This window comes from Neoarius graeffei, chromosome 28, assembly GCF_027579695.1.
Source record: "Neoarius graeffei isolate fNeoGra1 chromosome 28, fNeoGra1.pri, whole genome shotgun sequence".
NCBI lineage: Eukaryota > Metazoa > Chordata > Actinopteri > Siluriformes > Ariidae > Neoarius > Neoarius graeffei.
In genome coordinates, this window is record NC_083596.1 from 3,300,765 (window position 1) to 3,318,389 (window position 17,625).

A 17,625-nucleotide genomic window follows, 5' to 3' on the forward strand; every position below is an offset into this window, starting at 1 on the left:
CTTGTCTCTGTTGCTTCCTGTCTTTCTCTTTCTGTCCACCATGACCGAAGAGATGAGAATGAAAAGGGCAAATCAGTCAAACGTGGGGGCACAAACGTGTGCAAATGTTTGTGCCCCCACAAACAAGTCTAAGAGATTAACGGTAATTTATGTCAGGAATAACACACTCTGTGTCATTGTGTTATCGGAAAGTAAGCAGTGATGCCATGGTGTAATAAAGCAGAGTTACTGTTACCACACGAAAGTTGATTATTTTCCTATAACAGCATGTTATGAGTTTGTATTTTATTCCTTTTATAACTCAGCAATTTGCCAGTGATTCAAATTTGTAATTTATTACAGTGTCATGTTGGATTTTTCATTTATTTATCATTACTTTATGCTCTGGAACATCCATGAAACTTGTTATACAGTAGCAGCTATCAGTATATAAACTGTCCTTTCACCATCATTACACCATCACCAGCCTCTCTTTTACTCTCTCTTGAAGTTTAGTGGACAAGAAAAAAACACAGTTTGTCAAGTTACTGAGAAACCGTAAAGCATAAAGTCCTGTTCTGAATTTGTTATTACATTATCACAAACAACCAAAAACGAGACCATCAGTGACGGCGTAGCTCACTCCGGCCCCGTCTAGTCCAGAAGGAATGATCTAAAGTGGGCCACCTTGCGCAATAAATGTTGTAAGCTATATACACTATATACAAGCTATATATAGAAGCGATATCCACCCTAGGAATACCGACCTATTTACCAGAAAGAATCCAAAACGGTGAGGAATTGACTGAGAAGAAGTGATTTTTGTTGAACTGCTCATTGAGGCGTAATTAGTCCATACCTTCATTAATAATTGTAATTAAGCAAATGTGGGTAGAAGTTATATGCACCCTAGGTACCGCTACCTTCATACCAGAAAGATTCAAAATCTGTGAAGAATTGAGTGAAAAAAAACGATTTGTGTGGAAACTGCTCGTTAGGGATTGATTGATTAATTACCCCATATCTTCATTCTTAATTGCAATTATGTAAATTTGGGTAGAAGCTATATGCACCCCAGGCAGACCTACCTTCCTGCCAAAAAGAATAAAAATTTGTGCAGAATTGAGAGAGAAGAAGTGATTTTCATGAAATGTGGATGCCGCCGGACGGACGCTGGACAACACATGATGGTATAAACTCATCACCTGTCAGCCAGATGAGTTAAAAACAAAAAACTCAAAATGAAATCGGTTCAAACATTTCTATCTCCCTTTACAGAAAGTGTTAAATTTTGTGAACACTTTGTCCACACTTTACTTTATGACTGCCTCAGCTTTTTTTTTTGAACATCTAACTTCGGAATCGTTCACATTCCTTTGAAAAAGCAAGGGGGTGCAAACTTTTGCACCCAACAACAAACCTTTGTAATGATTTTGACGTGCGATTTGCACCACGCTAGACTGGTAGCTATAAACTTGTGTTTGTAACGTTGGCTTCATGGCTCTGGTGCAAAACCAAATGCGTATCAGGTGATCAGCTGTTGAGGAATTTTTAAAAACTTTTCCTGTTCCTTTCTGAACACGAGAAAAATCTCGGCTTTGCGAATTAAGGAATACAAATTCTTATCATCAAACACAAATATGCTCTTATTCCTAAACTGTAATTTCTGTAACCCACTCCTGATCCATGACCTTTGTTTTTGTTTTTCTTTGCATTTTAATTTGCCACTAATTAATTAACGGACCCGGGTGCTCCGGTTTCCCCCACAGTCCAAAGACATGCAGGTTAGGTTAACTGGTGACTCTAAATTGAGCGTAGGTGTGAATGTGAGTGTGAATGGTTGTCTGTGTCTATGTGTCAGCCGTGTGATGACCTGGCGACTTGTCCAGGGTGTACCCCGCCTTTCGCCCGTAGTCAGCCGGGATAGGCTCCAGCTCGCCTGCGACCCTGTAGAACAGGATAAAGCGGCTCGAGATAATGAGATGAGATAATTAACGGACAGTGTTATTTGTGTCCATGTTGAGGTGAAGTATTTTCTTGACTCTGGAATTCTTTGCCCTCCGTTTATTTTTCCACCACATGGGGAACATCTTGTGTTGACAGTAGTATGTGCGTCCATATTTATCCCTACACTGAGTCAGACTCCAGCCGACCGGACTGACGCACACAGTTAAAAAGGTCTCATTTCCTGTCCCCAGCCAGGAAGCGAAGGAAGCAGCGTGGCACCACAGAGGTTGTGCAACTCAGTGCATGAAGGCTTTACCATAATAAACACTGGAACAGGGAAAGGGTGAGAGAGACTGAGAAAGAGTGGGAGAGAGGAGATGATACCACGCAACAAGTAAATTTTTTGATCTGAAGCAATAGGACTGCTCGCTTCTCCTGGGAAGCTCAAAGGAAATTGACTCATTGTGTAGTCTTTAAAGTATGAATGAATAGAAACATGAATCAATGGCTCTGAATCGGAATCACAGTGGATCCAAATGTGATTTTACTGTTTTCGAGAAATGATACGGCTACAGTTGCAAGATTTGGTGCATGAACTGAATTTTGTATCTAATTTGTATAAGCCATATTATTCTATCTATATTCACTGGATATGAGCAATCGTGTGCTCTGATTGGCTACTCAACTACTAGGATATCAGCACATATACCGTGAGTAGAGAAAAGCAAAATGGTGGAGCCTGTTGCTGAACCAACCGAGGACGAAATAAAAACTCTACTCGAAAACAAAACCCCCCAAAAATACAAAAAAAAAGCAACAAAATATTGAATGAAAGTATTTGATGGTAAGAACGTATCTTTTTTTTTTTCCAAGAATTGTTATTATAGCATTTTTCACAAATTACATAAAAATGCTATTATGTGGATGGAATAAAACAGTTCTCATCTCATCTCATCATCTGTAGCCGCTTTATCCTGTTCTACAGGGTCGCGGGCAAGCTGGAGCCTATCCCAGCTGACTACGGGCGAAAGGCGGGGTACACTCTGGACAAGTCGCCAGGTCATCACAGGGCTGACACATAGACACAGACAACCATTCACACTCACATTCACACCTACGCTCAATTTAGAGTCACCAGTTAACCTAACCTGCATGTCTTTGGACTGTGGGGGAAACCGGAGCACCCGGAGGAAACCCACGCGGACACGGGGAGAACATGCAAACTCCACACAGAAAGGCCCTCGCCGGCCACGGGGCTCGAACCCGGACCTTCTTGCTGTGAGGCGACAGCGCTAACCACTACACCACCGTGCCGCCAAATAAAACAGTTATTCCACTCAATCTTGTTGTACGCAGTTTATAGGCAGCTCGGTGCTACGCAACTCGTTAGCTATCAGCTCATGTACGACTCGATTTCATGGAATAACTGTTCATTATTTCTGCTTATACAGGAAAGCAGTGTACGTATAATGGTTAAGCAAAAATGATGAGATCGTATGAGGGATACTTGACAAATGAGCCCACTTTGCCCATTTGATTGCTTGAAAAATGCACACTTTTTTATTATAAAGTACACTGCACCTTATTTCTCAAAGAAGTATACTGTACATCATGTTGTAATTTACACTACATAGAAATCGCTGTACTCCATTTCCGCTGTCAGTCACAGCAATCCCAGCCAATCAGCTGCCTCTGTGAGTTCATGTATGCAGAAGAGGGCGGATAGCGCTTTCCTTTGAGTGTGTTACGTCACCCTGTGACGCGGCATGAGCAGTGGTTGGTTGGATTCACGTGTCTAATGAGGGAGGAGAGCTGACTGATGGGTGGGACTTGGTCTAAAGACTAATTTAGGAAGAAAAATAAAAGCAGGCAAAATTTCCAAGGATGTGTGTGGTTTAAATTTTGAAATCTTCTTTGTCTACCATTTAGACACCGAGCAACACTTCATGGTCGGTTACCGGACAGACTGACGGTCAGTTTCACATCCCTCCAGCTGCTCACGGCAGTGAGCTGGTATCATGGGCAAAGGACCAGTTCGGAGGAGTTTCATCCTTCACAACACTCTACGATCCGATGAACATCACCTTCACCAGGGTTAAAGGTACGAGATCACATCTCAAAAAAATAATTCTTACATTCTGACTAATTTTGTTTTATTCATGCTCCTCAAACAAATAGAAGTGGCCACTGTTTGTGAATTAAAGCCAAAAAACGTGATGTTATGTTTCACACGTGACGAGAATTCTCCATACTCTCATCTCAGGAACTCCGTTTGCACCCGAGTGCCAGCTCGGGTGGGAATTAGCGACGATGAAGAAGTCACCGCTGGTTGAAAGTAATGTGAGGGCAGTTGAATCTTGCTTACACAAAAAATCTACGGACGAGCTTCACATCATCAACATCCCGGATCACGTCGGCGTCAGGTGATCAGCCTCAGGAGTTCATCTCACATCTCATCACTGCAGGCTTTCAGTGTCAGTTTATTCGTACACATTTATTAAACACACTCATACTCCCGGATCACAGGAACGTCTCGGTGAATGTGGTTCTGTCCAACATTAAGCTGGTCCTGAGGGGTCCGACTGGAACGTTGTGGAAGGTCAGCTCTTCGGAGGTCTCGTTTGTGGTGAGTGAAGAACATGATGTGCCCCATTGTCACTCTGCACATTAATTATTTTATTAATTACAGATGAATATGTTACACATGAAGGAATTACTTTGTTCATGTATTTATTACAGATTAATTAATGAATTTTAAAAATAGCAAAGTGGCATTCATGAGCTCAATCATTTTAAACATCTCTAAGTGACCTTAATTAGTTAATTAAGTAAACAAACATAAAAAAGATAATGATATACAGTATTATGCTGCTTCTTTCTTGGTGAATGAACATAATGCACGATAATGTCATTCAAAAAATTGTTTATTTCATTGATTTATTACAAATTAATAATTTCCTCTGAATTTTAATGAATGAATGAATGAATGAATGTATTTATTAGAGATGAAATAATTAATTAATTTTAAAAAACATTTTAAAGTGACATTTCATGAATTATTAAAATAAAAAAATTCAAAGTAGCATTAACTGATTCATTTATTTTTGATTTATAAATAAATAAATAAATAAATGAAAGTTTCTTTCCTGGTGAGTGAACATATTTCATCAGAATGTCATTTTGCAAATTTGCTTATTAATTATTTATTACAAATTAATTGATTAATGTCATGTTCTCAATGAATTTATTCCTTTTTTACAAATGTATTAATTTTTTAATTGTTAATTTTATTGGGGGGAAAAGACATTCATTAATTTATGAAACATAAATAAATAAAATTCAAACTTGACTTGCTGATATTTCACATTGCAAAAAAAAATTATTTATGTATTTGCTACAGATTAATTGAGTAATGTCAAATGTACTTAATTTATTCCTTTATTACAGATGTATTAATTTTTTAATTGTTAATTTGAGTGTTTTTAAATCACACTTATTTTTTTTAATTGGAAAAATTACATTCATTAATTTATGAAACATAAATAGATTAAATTCAAGTTTGACTTGTTTGTATTTTGCACTGCGGTCTAAAAGAACCCATTTGTTTGTTTGTTTATGTGCTGCGTCATTGGAATATTTTCAGATTTTTATGGTGAGCTATATTGGGTTTCTTTTTGTATTTGGGATTTTTATGGATTCTTCCATAAGAACTATACATTACATTCTCTGTAAATGCTGAACTTGCAATATAAGTACGCTCATTTTTATTTTATACATGTTCAGGTTTATAATTGTTGATGATGTTGGTTTTATTGGAATGTTATGGCAGCTCCATGTGCCCTTCATGTGAGTGATGGAAGCTGGAGTATGATTAATTTTTTATGCTTATATTACGTTGTATTTTTTTGCTTATATTACATCTTCTATATACTTTCCTTTTTGTGTAGTCCAACAATGTCATCTATGTAAGCGATCTGACCGTGAATCCGAAGAAGATCCTCTCCGACAGTGACACCGAGCTCCAGAATCAGGCCCTTGCTTTTTTTAAGAGCAAATTAATCAGCAGCTACACGAAGATTTATCTGAAAAGCCCGAGGATCATGATCAAGATTGGAAAGAGACAACCCACTGCAGGTAAAAACCCAGTGATTACGTTAGCGATTTAAATTCAGGAGGTTAAAGGGGCAGTCTGATATTTTAAAAGCATTTCTAGGTGTGCAGTGATCATAAAGCTTTATTAAATACCTCAGAAAAATGGGCATTTTTAATATTGCTATGTTGTTGATGTAGACTGGGGATTCATTTTCAGGTTTTCTGTTAAGTTTTTCTGGCCCGGAAATCAGCTCCGCCCTCAGCCAAACAGCCCCATGTCTTATGACTAATAGAGCATGCTTAGTTTATATTAGGTATAGCTGAAGGTGTATACGAATGTATGTAAAAGCTCAGCTTATTATAGATGGCGAACTTTCGAAACCTTTTGACTACAACAGTGGCGTTAAACAGGGATGTAAACTTGCCCCTACACTTTATGGAATATACGCGGCTATATTGTTATGGGTAGCCTTCAGAGATATCAAACACGACCACTCAATCTTGATCCGTTTCCATACAGACGGTAACCTGTTTGATTTAAGGAGACTCAAAGCAAAATCTAAGGTATTTTACGAATTCCTCAGGGAAGCCCAATATGCCGATGACATCGCACTGTTTAGTGATACTGCCTTTGGTCTGCAAAACCTATTGAACGCATATAACAACACCGCAAAGCGTTTTGGTTTAAAAATCAACACAAAGAAGACTGAAATCATGTGCCTCGGCCCAGATACAGACTTTTTCATTGATGATGAAAAACTGGTCAACGTCAATCACTTCAAATACCTGGGCAGTTATGTTTCGAAAGACTGCACTCTGAAGCAGGAGCTGATCACACGTATACAGAACACATCAAGCGCTTATGGGCGACTGAAACAACGAGTTTTCGACAACCACAATCTAACCATAAGAACAAAAGTAAATGTTTACGTTCAGTCAGTACGTTTACATGCACATCCAAATCGAGCTGCTGTCGGTAATCAAGCAAAGGGTCCCAGCAGGGGTGCCAGAGAAATCCAATCCTACATGCACACAAGGAAATCGAGCTATTGTGTGAGGTACATTGTGCACCCGAGCCACAGGTGGCGCTACACGCCCCATCGTGTTGGTACACTTCCGGTTGTCGTCATGAAAAAGAGCTATTCAAGAGTGTAAACAAAGTTATCAGTTCCGTGTTCACAAGAAGAGTGTTTGTAGTTTGTATGTACGAACAGAAGCGTTCCTAATAAAATGGCCACTAAGTTGAAGTTGATCTGTAATGGTGAACATATTAACTGTTAGCCTGCTAACATGCTAATAACTTACCAATTAATTGGAAATGGGTGCGTACCAGTGTTGGGCAAGTTACTCAAGAACTGTAATGCATTACTTCTTACTTTTTGCTGTCATTTTTAAGTAATGCGTTATATTACAATATTACTGCATTTAAAAAGTAAGGCATTACACTACTTTTACATTACTTTATTTATTCTCGCCAAAATGACTGGACTGGATTTTGGTAATCTACAGAGCAAATCTAGCTCATGAGTCATGACTCTTTCACCTCCCATCCAGGAAGCCTGCAGCCTAAAAACCAGCATGTTCAGGAATAGCTTCTTACCCGCCCACAACGCCAAGGATAAATCGTCCTTTCCCTTCTTGCCATACCTTACCATGCACACCAGCACCTGTTCAGTGCCGTCCTCTTCAATTCTGTAGCAATCTGCATTTTCACAACTGCACATCTGGTGTTAGGCAGCTGGGCCATAGAAGGTTCACGCTGCACGCTGCATGCTGCACGCTACACGCGTGTAAAGAAAAGTGGACAAACGTAGCATGACTTGCTCTGGGCCATAGAACGGCGTTCACGGTGCACGCTGCACACTTCACGCGTGAAGCGAGAAATGAACATGCACACTTTTTTCTAGGCGTGAAGATGGAAATTCCAGTCAATGCATGCACGACCCCAAGGTCACCGCCGCGCCAGCCAGTCAGAACGGGTCTAGGGAGATAAAATGGACGACTACCGAGAAAAGCTGAAGTTTAATGGCCCAGGGTCCGGTTCTTCACGTGAACGTGTAGCGTGCAGCATGCAGCGTGCAGCGTGAACCTTCTATGGCCCAGCTGCCTTATATACACATCTGTGAATGTAGCCCTTCTCTATAGGACATCTATTAAGATAGTTCCAGCTGTATTACCCTCTGTTAATCATAATTTATACCCATTTTTTCATTGTCCTACCTGTACATTCTGCACCCATAACTTACTTGTAAATAATCTGCACATAACTATTGCCCTACATATCAATGGCCATACTACATGTGCATGAGCACACACACACAATAACACACACAATAACACACATACACACAATGACAGAAATATATAATTTCTTTTCACTCTCACTTTCACACATGTGCGTGCACGTGCACTCTCTCTCTCTCTCTCTCTCTCTCTCTCTCTCTCTGTTTGCTATGTGGCTGTTTTTTGTCAGTGTACATGAGTGTGTGTGTGTGACAGAGAAAAAGTGAGAGTTTGCTATGTGGCTGTTTTTGTGTATGAACTCTCACTTTTTCTCTATCACACACAAACACAGACCCCTCCCTAGATGTATATATGCATCTGTGTCGGTCTCTGTGTCCGTGACTAGTTAGTAAAAGGAAGTGAAAAGTTCTGCGCGGACTTTTATCAGTAGCTAATCTCGCGGTGATCCGCGAACTTTGTATGAAGAAAACCCACAAAACAATCCAGGTTAAAAATGCATTGTAACGTGCGTTACTGGCACTGTAACGAGTAAATATTACCGGTTTTCTCTCCTGTAATGCCTTACATTACTGCGCTACGCCAAAAAGTAATGCATTACAGTAATTAATTACTTTTGTAACACGTTACTCCCAACACTGGTGCGTACATGCCCAGACACAAGTGTTCCTAATAAAGTGGGCGGCTAAGGTGAAGTGTCATTCCGACCGAGGCTGTTTTTTTTTTTTTTTTCGACCGAGGCTGTTGTGTTTCCCGCTTGTGGTCTCGTCACTCGTCACTTCCAGAAGGGGCAGTGCTGAAGTAAGTAGCTCGACTACGTAGCTCGATAGGATATACATGCACTAACACTACGTTCACACTGCAGGCTGAAGTGACTCAAATCCGATTTTTTCGCCCATATGTGACCTGTATCCGATCTTTTATTGACAATATGAACGACACAGATCCGATTTTTTCAAATCCGACCCAGGCCGTTTGGATATGTGGTCCTAATTTCGATTCCTATCCGATCTTTTCATATGCGACTTCAGTCTGAACCGCCAGGTCGCATTCATCCGACTTACACGTCATCAACAAGCCACAAACGTCACTATTCTGCGCTGAAGTAGGCGGCGGGTCTCTCAAAAAAAGTTACAACAACATGGCGCATGACATCAATGCGAGGGACGCTTCGGGCTGTGAAGGTCCTGAATCTTCTCAATGGAAGGACGCAGAGGTTAGGGAGCTGATTTCCATTTGGGGGGATGCAGCTGTTCAAGCTAGATTGGATGGGTCATACCGCAACCGGTACACAGGAAACTTTAGGTTACTTCCGTAAACACTGGCCATGCTCACTGCGTGTGACGTCGTCGTATCCTGCAATGCGCATGCGGAACACTTTTAGGTCGCTTTTCGTTCATACTGAGGATCACATACAAGTCGCATATATTTGTTAATGTGAACGACCTCACAAAAAAATCGGATTTCACAAAAAAATCGAAATTGAGCGTTAAGCCTTGCAGTGTGAACGTAGCGTAAGTAGCTCGGCAAAAATCGCATAATCTAGGTCGTGTAGCTTGATTACGAGAAATCCAGTTCGGGTTCAATTTCAGCCTAGCTAAGGTGTTTCCATGCCATTTAGAACTTCGATTTCAGTCGAGCAACAGCAGAAATTCGATTTTCTCTATGTGCATGTAAACGCACTGACTGTCTATTACCGATCCTTCTATATGGAAGTGAATCTTGGTCGTTGTACGCCCATGAAATAAAACAGCTACGCACTATCCAACAACGACACCTCAGATCAATCATGAATATCAAGTGGGATGACTTCGTTAGCAACGAAGAAGTTTTGAAAAGAGCCGGAGCAGAGGATATCGAAGTCCTCCTCGCCAAAAATCGTCTACGTTGGCTTGGACATGTTGCTCGGATGGAGGACACTCGAATGGTCAAAATGCTAATGTGTGGTGAATTAGCAGAAGGTGCAAGAACGGTCGGGCGTCCAAGATTACGTTTTAAAGACAATTGCAAAAGTTTATTAAAAGTTGGTGGTTTGCTCAATACATGGTCTGACTTTGTTGCTGATCGTGTTAAGTGGTGACAGAGCATCAAAACGACATGCAACAGATTGAACGAACATCGTATAAACAAATACGAAAAACGAAAAGAAAAAAGGAGATAATATTTAATCATTAATTTATTTTATACGTTTAGCATTCTCGAATTGTTTAGCTGTTTCTGTATTTTGCTCGCTTGCGAGACTAGGCTTATATATATATATATATATATATATATATAGTTTATATTAGGTATAGCTGAAGGTGTTAAAAGTTTACAAACTGCTTCTTTAATACAACAGTAAGGCTTGAGTTAGATGTTGTGTGTCGGAGTGTAAGTGGAAAGCACACAGGAATATGATACATACAAACATGAAAGTAGAGTCTGTGCATTTTTTTAAAAATTGAAATCTTACTTAATTGGTGTGAAAGAGGCTAATTAAAATTATATACTGTTTTTAACATGGTGTTACAATTAGCAGCCATTTTGCATGCAAATGAATGTATAGAAATAAGTTAATATAAAATGAGGTTAGAGGCGGAGTTTATACCTAATTAATCAATCAATTAATTTTTCATTAAAGTTGCTCATGTACAGGGTGTCCCAAAAAAATGTACTCCCTCAGGATCGTCTTCATTTAGAGCGTGGATTAATGTTGGAATGTAACATTTCCAGTGAACTCGCTTCAAAATGCGACGGGCGCTTGATTTTGGGATTCCTGCCTCACGAGCCATTTGTTGGACAGATTTCTGTGGGGATCGGTTGAAGGTTTCCAGCAACTGATTTTCCTTTGCGGGGCTGGTTGATGACCGTGGTCTTCCTGAATGCTCCTTATGGACGTCATGTACAGTTTCATCTGATTCAAACTTATCTCGGATGAGAGCGATGGTGCGTCATGTTGGTGGATCTTTGTGAAAACGTCTTCTAAAATTGTCTTTGCACTTCCATGGTGTTTTCGTGCTTCCAGTAGCACTTTATGGTAAATTTTCTTCCTTCAAAACTTAGTCGTACTTCTGCCATTATGAGGGTTCATTTGATCTGAAAAGAGAAAAATCCAGTGAGTTACGAGGAGTCAAAATGTGAGTATATTTTTGGGACACCCTGTGTAATGTAATATATATATATATATATATATATATATATATATATATATATATATATATATAAAAATCTCCTTCTCACCCCCGGCGGGGGGGTGGTATCCATGTCATCCTCAAGCTCGGGTCCTCTACCAGAGGCCTGGGAGTTTGAGGGTTCTGCGCAGTATCTTCGATGTTCCTAGGACTGCGCTCTTCTGGACTGAGGCTTCAGATGTTGTTCCTGGGATTTGCTGGAGCCACTCTCCCAGTTTGGGGGTTACTGCCCCAAGTGCCCCCACTACCACGGGGACCACGCAACCCTTGACCTTCCACATCCGTTCAGCTGCTCTTTCAACCCTTGATACTTCTCAAGTTTCTCATGTTCCTTCTTCCTGATGTTGGCGTCAGCTGGGATCGCCACATCTATCACCACCACCCTCTTCTGCTCTTTGTCCACCACCACTATGTCCGGTTGGTTAGCCAGGATCTGTTTGTCAGTCTGGAAGCTGAAGTCCCACAGAATCTTGGCCCTGTTGTTCTCAGCCACCTTCTGTGGTATGGCCCATTGGGACTTGGGTATTTCTATTCCATACTGGTTGCAGATGTTCCTGTATACTATCCCAGCCACTTGGTTGTGCCTCTCCATGTACGCTGAGCCAGCTAGCATCTTACACCCTGCTACTATGTGCTGGACTGTTTCAGGGGCTTCTTTGCACAGTCTGCATCTTGGGTCTGATCTACTCTGGTAGATCCTGGCCTCTATGGCTCTTGTGCTTATGGCCTGTTCTTGTGCTGCCATGATTAGTGCCTCTGTGCTGTCTGTCAGTCCTGCATTATCCAGCCACTGGTAGGATTTCTTGATATCAGCCACTTCCTCTATCTGACGGTGGTACATGCCATGTAGGGGTTTGTCTCTCCAGGTTGTCTGTTCCTCCTCCTCCTCTGCACTCTCATCAGGGTTCTGCTGCCTGAGACATTCACTTAGCAGTTCATCCTTTGGGGCCATCTTTCTGATGTATTCTCGGATTTTCGATGTTTCATCCTGGACCGTGGTCTTGACGCTCACTAGCCCTCGGCCTCCCTCTTTCCGCTTAGTGTATAGTCTCAGGGTGCTGGACTTGGGGTGGAACCCTCCATGCATGGTGAGGAGCTTTCTAGTCTTGATATCTGTGGCTTCTATCTCCTCCTTTGGCCAGTTTATGATACCAGCGGGGTATCTGATGACTGGTAGTGCGTACATGTTGATGGCTCGGACCTTGTTTTTACCATTCAGCTGGCTTTTCAGGACCTGCCTTACTCTCTGGAGGTATTTGGCTGTGGTTGACTTCCTTGTGGCCTCTTCATGGTTTCCATTAGCCTGTGGGATGCCAAGGTACTTGTAGCTGTCTTGGATATCACCTATGTTGCCCTCTGGTAGGTCAATCCCTTCAGTCCGGATCATCTTGCCTCTCTTTGAGACCATCCGGCCACACTTGTCCAATCCGAATGACATCCCTATGTCATCGCTGTAGATCCGGGTGGTGTGGATCAGCGAGTCTATTTCTCGCTCGTTCCTGGCATACAGCTTGATGTCATCCATGTAGAGTAGGTGGCTGATTGTTGCCCCACTACGGAATCGGTACCCGTAGCCGCTCTTCGTGATGATCTGACTGAGGGGGTTCAGGCCTATGCAGAACAGCAGTGGTGATAGCGCATCTCCTTGGTATATGCCGCACTTGATGTTGACTTGGGCAATGGGTTTTGAGTTGGCCTCTAGGGTTGTCTTCCACATTTCCATTGAGTTCTGTATGAAGGTCCTTAGGTTCCTGTTGATCTTATACAGTTCCAGACATTCCAGTATCCATGTGTGTGGCATTGAGTCGTAGGCTTTCTTGTAGTCAATCCAGGCAGTGCACAGGTTGGTCTGTCTCTTCTTACAGTCTCGGGCGACTGTTCTATCGGCCAGTAGCTGGTGCTTGGCTCCTCTGGTGTTACTGCCAATTCATGTATTGAGCCACATGCTTACTCATTTTTGCCGCAATGATGCCTGACAGGGCCTTCCATGTTGTGCAGAGACAGGTAATTGGCCGGTAGTTGGATGGGATGGGTCCCTTCTGGGGGTCCTTCATGATTAGGACTGTCCTGCCTTGGGTTAGCCATTCTGGGTGGGTTCCATCCCTCAGCAGCTGGTTCATCTGTGCTGCTAGGCGTTCATGGAGTGCAGTTAGCTTCTTCAGCCAGTACGTATGGATCATATCGGGGCCTGGTGCTGTCCAGCTCTTCATCTTTGACACTCTTTCTTGGACGTCTGCCATTGAGATGGTTACTGGTTCTTGTTCTGGGAGGTTGCTGTGGTCAGCTCTTAGGTCCACTAACCATTGGGCATCGGTGTTGTGTGATGCCTTTCTTTCCCATATGTCTTTCCAGTATTTTTCCACCTCAGCTCTTGGTGGGTCTGACCGGTTGTTGTTCCCCATTGAGAGTACACCTTGGCTTGGTTCAGTGGAGAACAGCTTGTTTATTCTCCTGGCCTCTCCTTCCTTGGTGTATCTCCTCAACCAGGTGGCCAGAGCTGTTAGTCGCTGTTTGGCAGTTTCGAGTGCCTCTGGTATGGAGAGTGAGTTGTACTTCCTGGGCGCCCCTTTATTCACCATGTTCCCTTTCTGTAGTTCAGCTAGCTGGCTAACTTCTCTCCTTGCTGCCTTTATCTTGGCCTCTAATCGTCTCTTCCATGGTGGATACTGTTTGTTATGTCCCGAGCCCACCTTGTGTCCAAGCATCTCCATGATTACTGTTGCTGTACTGTGTATCAGCTTGTTGGTCTCAGTGATGGTTCTTGTGGAGATTGTCTTCAGAGCAGCATTCACATCTACTAGTAGATCTTCTGAAGGTACTTGGCAACTCAGCTTCGGTATTCGTCGGGGGCTCCAGGTTTCCAGTTGGGTCACAAGAGCTCAGGTCAGCAGCTCTTGTGTTGAGGCTGTTAGCTGTTGGGGCTTGGTACCCAATCTCTGGTTGTGGGGATGATGACATCTCCCCGCTGACCTGTCTTCCTGGCTCCCCCTTGCCGTAGCATCGTTGTTGTATTTCATTAATCTCTAGTTGTGATAGCAGATTTCGATTATGGATGTTGGAACACTTTGTTAGCCTTGATTGTGGGTTTCGAAGTATCCAATGGTCCCACATTCTCTGCATGTATCCCCTCTCTCTGGGATTGCTTGTATAGTAGCATTCCAGCAAATCCGTATTTTCTGTCCTCGTCCATCGATGTCTTGTTCCAGTAGCCCATTTCTCATCAGTTTGCCCTGGTTCCCTAGCAACTGACGCAGACCTTGTTGACCCGGGCGACGTCTGAGCCGGTATGACTCTATCAGTTATGTTTTCACTCATTCCTGAGGTAGGCTGATATATCATGAGGGGTTTTTGCCTAAGAACCCTTACTGGATGATGTTTTGCCCCGACCGGGATTCGAACCCCAATCTCCTGCGTCGTAGTCAGTGAGCATTACCACTGTACTATCCAGCTGATACGGAAGTTAAGTAAACAGATACGTACATGCATATATATATATATGCATGTACGTATCTGTTTACTTAACTTCATTAATATAAAAAAGTTAATTAATATGAATACACAGTTGAGAAATTCAGACGAAGTCTGACTCGGTATTTTATATATATTTACAAAATAAGGTTCAAATGGGCAGCATGGTGGTGTAGTGGTTAGCGCTGTCACCTCACAGCAAGAAGGTCCGGGTTCGAGCCCCGTGGCCGGCGAGGGCCTTTCTGTGTGGAGTTTGCATGTTCTCCCCGTGTCCGCGTGGGTTTCCTCCGGGTGCTCCGGTTTCCCCCACAGTCCAAAGACATGCAGGTTAGGTTAACTGGTGACTCTAAATTGAGCGTAGGTGTGAATGTGAGTGTGAATGGTTGTCTGTGTCTATGTGTCAGCCCTGTGATGACCTGGCGACTTGTCCAGGGTGTACCCCGCCTCTCGCCCGTAGTCAGCTGGGATAGGCTCCAGCTTGCCTGCGACCCTGTAGAACAGGATAAAGCGGCTAGAGATAATGAGATGAGATGAGAAGGTTCAAATGTCCAGGAAAACAATTAAACAACAGAAAATTGGAAAAATATATTTGCACTATTATTTAGAAGTTGAAAATAAATACGAATTAGTTCCTAAAAAAGGTTAATTTTCATTAAAACTAAACAACCATGCCTGCGTGTAGTAATGAAGTAATTCTGAAGCACGTCTCACTCCTGGTTCATCATCATCACTCTGTGTTATTTTCCAAATTTCAACCCTGATGGTGTTTATGTTTTATTAATTTATTTTCTCTCTGCATTTGTTCATCGCAAAATGTCACACATATGGCTATTCCAGATGACTCAGTACTGCTGCCTTGATTAATGACTCATTATGAAGTTAGTTACGTGTGAATCAGAGATAAATGTATGACACAAACAGAGCATGGTCTTTAGGGCTTTTATTTCTGTCTCTGCGCAGTGACTGATGTAAATAAGTCCACAGAGCCTCCTACGTCTTACACCAGGATGCAGTTATTCACATCTCCTGATTACACGGTGGAAATTGATCCCAACACCAAAGTGCAAACCAACAAGAGGATCTACGCTCAGGTAGTAAACTCAGAAACAGTGTTCCCTTCTGTCATGATTGAACCACTGGGGCACTCGTTTTGCAAGATGGTTCATAAACATGACCCAGCTGTGACCTCTTGGCAGAGGCAGCCATATTTTCATCTAAATCCTCCTGGTACTTTGAGATACTAAAATATACCGTACATATATAAAACATATTCATCCCTGCTATGCCATTCTCACAGATCTGGAGTTTGGTCCATGGAGAGTTGGTCCTAATTATCAAAGTGAAGTCGTGTTTGGTGCGCTCCGTAGACGTCCAGCCAGTAGAGAGGAGCGTCTCTTTTAAACCGGAGCCGTGCTCAGCGTGCCATAATAACACCAGGTTCAGCTTCTCTCTCGACATGTTGCAGGATCGTCCCTCCAGCAACTGGGAGCTTCAGTGTAACATCAGCCACTGTATCAACCAACGCAACCAGGTAGGTGACTTTCCAAAGGTTCGCCTTTGTTCACGACAAGACTCTTGTGTCTCGCATGTAGTGACTGCTTGTGGGTGTGGCCTGTCGAGGTTTTTTCATTATTATTATTATTATTGTTATTTAGTTCCCATGTGAAATGGTAGGAGCCACAATGTAAAACCTAGAGCTAACATATACAATTGATCCACATGGCTTACAAAGGATGCAACTGAGAAAATCTTGGTTCATCTACAATATCATGGAGAATAAGAACTAAAGACCCATCGCAGTTTTACTTGCTGGCCTGAACACAGGGTTGATACATTTTATTGATCTAGAGAACTAATGATAGTTTGGCTAAAAATACTCTTTTACACTCAGGGTATCTTTTGGCGATAATGTTCAGGCTTTGCGTTATTTAAGGTTAGAACTCAATCACAAGCTTGGGGGAAAAAAATAAACATGATATGGACACTCACCCTTATCAGACCTTTTCATTCAGTATAAACAATTATTATCCATCCAGGACACTTTTTCGATGAAATAAAAACACATGTTCTATTCCCTTCTCACAGGTTTCATTCATTTGGTTTGATAGCATGCAATATTGTCAGCATAGCGCTTATCCTACATGTATTACGTCACTCTACCCAATGGAGAATGAGTGTTGAATATGGTTTACGATATTGCACGGTTGTCAAGACAACATGATGTGACATGTCGGAGATGTAAAACTTCCGTGCTAGCGAGCGACTGGGACAATTTGTAAACAAACATGGCCGCCAGGTTTACTTTATTAAAAATGGAAGATTTTGAGAGAATTTTGAAAGAGAAAGACGTACTGAACACCTGAAAGGAATGTGTATGAATAATAATAATAATAATAATAATAATATTGTCTGGCTTTTTCTTCATGGTCTATCAGATATATTCCATTCAGCTACTCGTCTTCGACTCGTTCAGTATCATGCTCGCTGAATGGAATATATCTGATAGACCATGAAAAAAAGCCAGACAATATTATTTAAATAAATTGTTATTGCTGCAAATCTGTTATAAGGTTAATCAGGACACTGTTGTGTTTCTGTGTAGAGAATATCGTGACTCTGTGCTTAGCTGCTGTTGAGCAGGATGATTGGAAAGAGGAGGGATGTGCGCCCCCTGCTGGACAAACAATTCACATCTCGACACAGTAATATTGGTACAGAGATAAAACAC

At 42.0% G+C, this 17,625-nt stretch overlaps 1 protein-coding gene across 2 annotated transcripts in view; it reads left to right on the forward strand.

The window, feature by feature from the left end:
• The window catches only part of eng (endoglin), an 81,077-nt gene that overhangs the window by 47,636 nt on the left and 15,816 nt on the right, over nucleotides 1–17,625 (forward strand). For both annotated transcript variants that reach the window (XR_009651916.1, XM_060913432.1), the window contains exons 5-10: nucleotides 3,856–4,027; nucleotides 4,190–4,349; nucleotides 4,453–4,552; nucleotides 5,874–6,060; nucleotides 15,858–15,988; nucleotides 16,195–16,428. Coding sequence is in view for 1 of the 2 variants with exons in the window: in XM_060913432.1 (XP_060769415.1) it covers nucleotides 3,856–4,027; nucleotides 4,190–4,349; nucleotides 4,453–4,552; nucleotides 5,874–6,060; nucleotides 15,858–15,988; nucleotides 16,195–16,428 (984 nt within the window). In the remaining variant the exon portion in view is untranslated. The remainder of the gene's footprint in view (nucleotides 1–3,855; nucleotides 4,028–4,189; nucleotides 4,350–4,452; nucleotides 4,553–5,873; nucleotides 6,061–15,857; nucleotides 15,989–16,194; nucleotides 16,429–17,625) is intronic.